The 7,860-nt window shown below is 67.4% G+C and overlaps 3 protein-coding genes across 3 annotated transcripts in view; 2 read left to right on the top strand and 1 right to left on the bottom strand.

The window, feature by feature from the left end:
* The window catches only part of GPAA1 (glycosylphosphatidylinositol anchor attachment 1), an 11,199-nt gene extending 9,590 nt beyond the window's left edge, over positions 1–1,609 (top strand). The window contains exon 14 of the mRNA XM_006032470.2: positions 1,312–1,609. Coding sequence (XP_006032532.1) covers positions 1,312–1,609 — 298 coding nt within the window. The remainder of the gene's footprint in view (positions 1–1,311) is intronic.
* A 2,280-nt stretch (positions 1,610–3,889) lies between these two features.
* Positions 3,890–6,594, top strand: LOC102374591 (cytochrome c1, heme protein, mitochondrial). Its single transcript, XM_014524108.2, has 6 exons — positions 3,890–4,564; positions 4,649–4,775; positions 4,931–5,088; positions 5,219–5,379; positions 5,772–5,872; positions 6,017–6,594. The coding sequence occupies exons 1-6, from the start codon at positions 4,011–4,013 to the stop codon at positions 6,119–6,121; spliced, it is 1,206 nt and encodes a 401-aa protein (XP_014379594.2). The 5' UTR covers positions 3,890–4,010; the 3' UTR covers positions 6,122–6,594.
* A 93-nt stretch (positions 6,595–6,687) lies between these two features.
* Positions 6,688–7,860, bottom strand: part of LOC112551715 (ranBP-type and C3HC4-type zinc finger-containing protein 1-like) — a 2,161-nt gene continuing 988 nt past the window's right edge. Inside the window, exon 3 of the mRNA XM_025214243.1 lies at positions 6,688–7,406. Coding sequence (XP_025070028.1) covers positions 7,326–7,406 — 81 coding nt within the window. The 3' untranslated portion in view covers positions 6,688–7,325. The remainder of the gene's footprint in view (positions 7,407–7,860) is intronic.

The raw sequence follows: 7,860 nt of genomic DNA, 5'->3' as shown, positions 1-7,860 counted from the left end.
CCCCTCCCCGCCCGGCCGCCGCGTCCGCCCGCCTGAAGGTCACCACGCCCCGCCCTTGACCCGCGCCGGCACTGGGCCCCGGGGAGGGAGAGGGGGCGGCGCGGTCGGGGGCGTCTGCGGGGGCGAGAGCCACCCCTGCTGCGGGCACGGGCCGGCCAGAGCTCTGCAGAGAAGGCCTGGGGGGGCAGGGGACAAGCAGCTGGACAGGAGCCGGCACTGCGCCCTTGTGCCAAGGAAGCGACCGGCATCCCGGGCTGCGTCGGCAGGAGCAATGCCGGCAGATCGAAGGCAGTGATTCTTCCCCTCTATTCAGCACTGGGGAGGCCACATCTGGAGTCCTGTGTCCAGCTGTGGGCCCCACTACAGAAAGGATGTGGACACATTGGAGAGAGAGTCCAGCAGAGAGCAATGCAAATGGTTGTGGGGCTGGGGGACAGGACTGGTGAGGAGAGGCTGAGGGACCTGGGCTGACTGAGTCTGGAGAAGAGGAGACCGAGGGGGATTGAATAGCAGCTTCACCTCCCTGCAGGGGGGCTGCAAAGAGGATGGAGCTGGGCTGGTCTCAGTGGGGGCAGATGGCAGGACAAGGAGCAATGGGCTCACGCTGCAGCAAGGGGAGTTGAGAAAGTTTTTCCTCATATCCAACCTCACCAGGAGGGTGGGGAAGTGCTGGGGCCGGCTGTCGGGAGAGGCGGGGGAGCCTCCATCCCTGGAGGCGTTTAAGACCTGGCTCGACACAGTCTTGTCTGGGTGTCTGTTAACGTACGTCCAGGCGCCGCCACGCTAGAGGCCGTGCCCTCGCCCCGGGGGAAGACGAGCCCCCCGCCCCGGCCTCTGCCACGGGTAGAAGCCGCGTCCCCGTGGGGCGAGCGGTGGGGGCGGCCGAGGCATCGGGGTTCGGCGGCGTCTCCCCCCGAGGCAGACGCGGCGCCCCGGCCCCGTCGGAGCCTGCCTGCGCCGGGGGCAGCTCTGACGGGCGGCGGCGGCTGCGCGGCACCATCCGGCATCTGCTGTCCTTGTTCTCCCCCCTCCAAACAACGGAGGCAGCTTCTCCAGCACGGGGGCGGCCGGGCAGAGGCGTCTCCTCCCGTGCCTCAGGGAGACGGAAACTTTCAGTCTTGCCGCAAACATCTCTGCTTCGGTCCCATCGCTCCGTGCGCTCCCCGGCTCGGCCGCCGGCCCGGTCTCCCCCAGGACGGCGGCGGTGACCTCGGGCGCGCAGCGGCAGGCAGGTGTGAGGGGCTCCCGTCCCTCTGGCTTCTCGTGGCTGCCGCTGCTTGCAAGCTGCCCTTGGCTTTGTTCTGCACCCAGTGCCAGCAAAGGCAACTGGAAGAGGCACTCCCTCGGTGCACGCCCTTCGCTGCGCGGGGGCGCGTCGGCAGAGCCCAGCCTGTGGGGCGAGGAGCTGCCAGCTGCGGCCGCCTTCAGCCCAGCTGCCTCCGGTGGCTCTGGGCGAGTGGATGGCATCGAAGCTTGCAGACGTCCGGGTCCCAGCACACCTCGCCTGTTACCTCGAGGCCGTGGGCTGGATCTTGGCCTGTTGCATGCGAAGGCATTTGAGGGAGTGTCGGTGGCTGCTCCCTGCGAGCTCGCTGTAGGAATCGACTAGGCAGGATGCATTTATCCACCACCGGAGCCTGGTCCTGGAGGCATAAGTGGCTGCTGCTTGCCCCTTGCCACAGGTGGAGCTCCCTCGGTGCCAGCACTGCTCCTGAGGCAGCGGAGACCTCCCTTCCCAGGGGCTGCACCACAGCAGCCCCGATCCACGTGTCGCAGGCGGCAAGCGCTGCCTGTCACACCCCTGGGGCTGCAGCGCGCAGCCCCACCCCGGCTTCTCGCTCTTTGTCTTTGAGCGAGCTCCGATTCCCAGAGGGATGAAAGCAGGAGCGCGGCTCCCGTGGAGAAGGACCGAGGCCTGGCCAGGTGGGGACTGCCTAGAGCTTCCTGCCCTGGTGACTGCCCTGCCTGCCCCTGGGCTGTGCATAGAGTAGCCCGTGGGCTGGTGCTAGTGATGGTGTCTGCGTGGGGGGTAGGGACCTGCCTACCCCAGCTCCGAATGCCGCATGCTGCCACCTTCCTCGCCAGGGTCATCGCTCGCCTGCCTTTGTCCTAGCTGGGCTCGTCAAACCCAGTTCCCTTCTCCGGGGCAGCCACAACATCCCCGTGATGATCTCCTCAGCAGCACGTGGCATCCCATGTAGGCACAAAGACGACTGAGTCCCTGTTAACTGGACCAAGGCCCAGTTTGCTGACACACAGCCCTGTTTGAAGAGGGCTGGCATAGGGGGGTCTCGCCAGGTTCCTCAGGCTTTATTCTGGGTGCAGCAGCCCCTCGTCAGCGGGTGCAGGCGAGTAGGGAGACGCTGCAGGTGAATGACAGGGCATTCGCACGGAGACCCGGCTCGCCAGGGGAGCTGGGCCTGTTTGACCGATACCCCCCAGCACAGCCAGGGCTCTGCTCTGCAGGCCCCGGGGCTCTGTGCCCAGGAAGACCGGGGGCTCAGGCAGGGCAGTGGAGACGGGGCCGCGCCGTGCCGAGATTCTCGTGCTCTGTGGATGCAGGAGCAGGGGCTGGGCGCGAGGTGGAGACTCTGCCTCTGTTGATGGGGCGTCGCGTCCAGTTCTGCTTCAGCCTCGCCATGCTTTCAACGCTCCTGAAGGCTCTGAAAGTTGGGGGCGAGGGCGGAGGAGCCATGTGCAGGGGTCGGAGAACTGCCCGAGGCAAGAGCCTCCAGACTCCACCTCCTCGGGGGAGAGCAGCCGGGCAGGTGCCTGGGTTACGGGGCCTTGCGCCTGTGGGGAAGACGGCACCAAGCGCTAGAGGTTTCCCGGCGCAGCGGGGAAGCCAGCCCAGAGCCGGTGGCTGGGTGTGGATGTCTGATGCAGTCGGACTAGAATTGAGTCTCGCTCCGAGCGGCGCGAGGGCCTGGCCCAGGAGCCGCCCCTCTGGCACAGCAGCAGATGCTCCGTCCAGGGGTGCGCGAGTACAGCCCGTAAGTGCCCGCTCAGCCGCTTTGTCCCCAAGGCCCCTTTCTAGTTGGCTTATTTTTCCAGCGTGGCCCAGTGCTCCCCCCACCCTTGCCTCTTCCTGGAGCTCCTAGCTCCTCACTTGTTTCCTGCTCATCAGTCATCCAGGCAGCTGCTGGGTCCCAGCCCGCTGCAGGCTGAGCCCCTTCTCCCAGTGCCGGACAGCCGGGCTGGCAGGGCCCTCGGGCAGCTACTGAGCCCCTGGCTTGAGGCAGCACCAGTCCAGTCCGATCCAGCGCTGCTGCTGCTGCTTCTCCAGATTTGTTCTAGCGCAGCCCCCGCCCCCCTGGGGCCAGGAAGCTCTCCCCCATCCAGCATCCAGCCTCCAGGCTCTTGCTCCTGGTTCTGTCCCCCATGGGCGCAGCCATCCATCACTGGCCTCGGCACATGCGAGAGCTCTGTGCAGGGCAGCTGGCAAAGGCGATGGATGGGGTTGGACTGGGACCCACAGCCCTTCCTTGCTGCATGAAACTCCAGGCCTGGGAGAGGCCGCTGCTCGTGCAGGCAGCATCAGCTGGGCACCCCGAGTCCAGCTCCGACCGTCCCTCGGAGCTGTGGGGGCGACGGGCTGCTGAGCTGTTCTGGGCACAGCTGGGACCAACCTGGAGAGACTGAGCAGGGCCCGGGCTCTGTTTCGGTTGGGCTGGGCGGCCCATCTTCCTTGAGGGCTGGCCCCCACTGGGACGGGACGGCCGTGCCAGGCGCTTTGCCAGCCACCCCAGGTTACTCTGGGGCAAACGTTGGAGTCTCGCCCTCCTGGGCCAGCTGCTAGTGAAGGAGCTCTGGGGGGGCTACAGCCTACAATAGCGCAGGATGGTGCCTCCGTCCCCGGCTCTTCGAGCAGCTGCTCTATGCCCGAGGCGGGAATCTCCTCTGTGGGGCAGCAGCCTGTTCTGGTGGGTGTCGGGGTCGGGTGCCCTGTCCAGCTGCAGTGGTGCCTCAGTCCTCTGGACTGCAGGTGCTGGACATGCCCATGGCGTGACATGGGCCAGCCATGCCGTTTGCCTCAGCCCCCTGGCCACAGCGTGGCCTTACACCAGGCTGCCCGTGGGCTTTCCACTGGCTGCTGCACCCAGTGCCTGGGGTGTGGCGAGGGAGGGCTGGACAGCCTGGCCTGGCTCTGCCCTCTTGCCAGGCCTGTGCGCTCTGAGCAGAAAGCCCTGGGAGCTGTGACTCGGGGGCCCTGCTCCTCCAGGGCTGCTGCTCCCTGTGCAGCCAGGCTCTCTATGGGCGACTCGCAGCCTGGCCCCCTGGCAGCATCCTGGGGCCTGGCGGGAGAGGGGGCACGTGGTGGGGGCTGGGCACGGCACAGGGTCCCTGCTACCTCTGCCTTTGTGTTGCAGGCCAACATGTCGTCGTTCTCGGGCCTGTCCCGTGGCAGGAAGGTGGCCCTGTCTGCACTGGGACTGCTGGCAGCGAGTGGGGCCGGGATCGCGCTGGCTCTGCACAGGGCAGTGAACGCCACCGAAATGGAGCTGCATCCTCCCTCCTACCCCTGGAGCCACTCGGGCTTCCTGTCCGCCCTGGACCACAGCAGGTGTGTGGGGCAGGGGCTGCCGGGCCGAGAGGCCTGAGGGCCAGGCCAGGGTTGCTGCCAGCTCACCTCCCCGCTCCTCTCTAGCATCCGGCGCGGCTACCAGGTGTACAGGCAGGGGGGCTCAGCCTGCCACAGCTTGGAGTACTTGGCCTTCCGCCACCTCGTCGGTGTGTCCCACACAGAGGATGAAGCCAAGGCCCTGGCCAGCGAGGTGAGTGTCTGCTGATCCACAGGGAGCCCGGAGCCTGGCTGCCACAAGCAGGCCCGGGCCACGTGGCTCTGGGATCGGGGCCCGGGGTGTGCAGCTTCCCCACCCCCAGGCCCCACTGAGAGCCCCGGCTAAAGGCTCTCACTCGCCCATGGCAGGTGGAGGTGCAGGATGGCCCCAATGATGAAGGGGAGATGTTCATGCGCCCCGGCAAGCTCTCGGATTACTTCCCCAAGCCCTACCCCAACCCCCAGGCAGCGCGGGCGGCCAACAACGGGGCAATGCCCCCAGACTTCAGCTACATTGTCCTTGCCAGGTATGGCGCCTGGGGGGGCAGGGGGTCTAGCCAGGCTCCCCAGAACTACCCCCCTACCCCTCCTCCCTGGGGCAGCTGCAGGGCTTGGGGCCAGGGGGCTCCGTCATCTCACCTAGCGCTTGTGTTGCAGGCACGGGGGTGAGGACTACATCTTCTCCCTCCTCACTGGCTACTGCGACCCGCCCGCCGGGGTGAGCGTCAGGGAAGGGCTGTACTACAACCCCTACTTCCCGGGCCAGGCCATCTCCATGGCACCGCCCATCTACAACGAGATCCTGGAGTTTGACGATGGTAAGAAGCACCCCGGGCCGCGCGTCTTGCAGGCACTGTCCTTGCAGCCAGCTCCGTGCTGGAAACCCCAGGCCTGGGCTGCATGTGGGCCCCCCCAACCAAGACATGAGCCAAATGCGTTGGATAGCTGCCTCCCACCCCCGCAATCGCAGCCAACACCGGAGCGAGGCGGGAGGTGCAGGGAGCAGCGTGCTGCCGGGCTCTGGGTACCAAGCGCTGCCCTGGAAAGCACGGGCACTAGCAACACCACCCGGGGAGGGGGGGAGGCCTCTGCAGCGCGCACAGCTGTGGCAGGTAGCTCAGCGCAGTGCAGTGCTCCCTGGCCCGGCCCGGCCCAGCCCACCTGGCAGAGTGGTGGTGCGGCACCGCCTGACTGACTCTGCTCTCCCCAGGGACCCCAGCAACCATGTCCCAAATCGCAAAGGACGTATGCACGTTCCTGAAGTGGGCCGGAGAGCCCGAGCACGACCAGCGCAAGCAAATGGGCATAAAGGTGAGGGCTGTGGACTTGGGTGGGAGGGAGGGAGGGAGGGGCCCCAGGGTGGGCAGCTCAGCCCTGGTCTGGGTGCTGTGGGGGTGGGCACCGGGCTGCAGAGCTGGGGGGTCTCTGCCCGAGTCCTCCCTTGTTCTTCCCCAGATGCTGCTAATCAGTGGGTTCCTGATACCCATCGTCTACTTCATGAAGCGCCACAAGTGGGCTGTGCTGAAGAGCAGGAAGCTGGTGTACCGGCCCCGCAAGTGAGGCCTGGCGGGGCCCCGCAGCCCGGCCCCTGGTGCAGTCTGCACAGCTGGCTGGCCCGGCGGGCGCCTGCTCCGCGCTGCTGCGGCAGCTGTTATTTAAGAATGTCCTCCCCTCCCAGACGCAGCCCCTCACCACCAGCCTGGCCCGGGCTCCGGGTCCACGGGGTGGAGCTGCTGTCTCTTCACGTGGCTCGGGGCAGGGAGACAGGTGCTGAGCCGCAGGGGGGGAGTGTTTGCACGTGCCTCAGCCTTCCCCTGCTGTCCAGCCAGGCTGCAGGGCCCCTCACCTCCACCTGACTGCCTCCAGTGTGGCCGTTTGGGGGCCTTGCTCTTGCCAGCTGTATGCATAAGGGGGAGGGGTTGTGCCCTACTGCCCCAGCCACCTTCCCAGGGAGGGCTGAGCCTGCGGGGTCCGGTCTGACTGGGCCGTGCCGTACTGTACTGCGTGGTGCACTCATTAAACGGCTAATTCCAGCAGCACCTCCGTGTCGTGTGTGGGGGCAGCGCGGCCCAGCCCCAGACAGCGACGCCACGTGCCCACAACTGGCTTTATTGTCACCTTCCACACGCATGCTGCTCACTGCAACGCGGGGGCCCAGCTGCCAGCTTGCACCCTCCTGCTGAGGGGGGACAGTCACGCGAGAGCCGCTGTGGCCTGGCTGTGCACTGGGCCAGCACCGCTGCCACGGCCCTCTGGCATGCTGGCAGCAGCTGGTCAGGCACAAGCTGGGGGGGGCTTTGGCAGCAGGAACAGACCAGGCTGGGCCCTGGGAGCCTCGTCGCTGCCCCTTCTCCTGCTGCCCTCGTCGTGTGCAGCACTAGGGCTCTGACCAGAGCCGGCAGCTCCTGTAAGGCAAGGCCAGGTGCTGGCTCCTCCTGCAGGGAAGCCGGCTGGGCCCTCGGTGGCTGCGGGCTCCGGGGCAGACCAGCTCTACTGTACGTGGGGCTCCCAGCCTGCCTGGCCCAGCTTCACCCTCTCCTACAGTCCTTGACCAGTGACAGTGCCCTCCCCGAGTGCCGCTGTGCTAGGGTGGAACAAGGCTGCTGTCCGGTGCTGGGAGGAGACGCCCCCGTGGGGCTGCAGCGAGGTCCGTGCTGCTCCCTGCCCAGGGCAGGTGCCCAGGCCCCGACTCCTCCGTGCCTCCTGCTGGGGGGTGATGCAGGCTCCTTGCTCCTGCCTTGGCCTCTCCCCCGCAGGCCCCTGCTCAGTGGCAGTTCTGGCAGTGGGGGTGGCACCTCTGCCCGTTCACGTTGCAGCGGCATCCCCCACTCGTGTCACCAGGGCCCTGTTGGAGAGGGGCAGCATGTCACAGGGTGGGGATGCTGCCAGCTGCCACATGCCCCCAGGGCCAGGGGCCCAGGGTGCGCAGCTGACACTGCCCACTGCAGGGACAGACTGGGCCCTGCTCCCCAGCTGCCTGCTCCTCCCCTTGCCTGTCTGCCCGTTCACGTTGCAGCGGCATCCCCCACTCGTGTCACCAGGGCCCTGTTGGAGAGGGGCAGCATGTCACAGGGTGGGGATGCTGCCAGCTGCCACATGCCCCCAGGGCCAGGGGCCCAGGGTGCGCAGCTGACACTGCCCACTGCAGGGACAGACTGGGCCCTGCTCCCCAGCTGCCTGCTCCTCCCCTTGCCTGTCTCCTCCCAGCAGGGCCAGGCCCGGGGTACGAGTGCCTGGGCAGGGACAACGCAACCCCGCCGTGACTCACCCCCGGCCCCCAGCGCGGCCCCTTGGTGACC

This window comes from Alligator sinensis, unplaced genomic scaffold, assembly GCF_000455745.1.
Source record: "Alligator sinensis unplaced genomic scaffold, ASM45574v1 scaffold987_1, whole genome shotgun sequence".
NCBI classification, from domain to species: Eukaryota; Metazoa; Chordata; order Crocodylia; family Alligatoridae; genus Alligator; species Alligator sinensis.
This window is presented reverse-complemented; position numbering and strand designations above follow the sequence as displayed.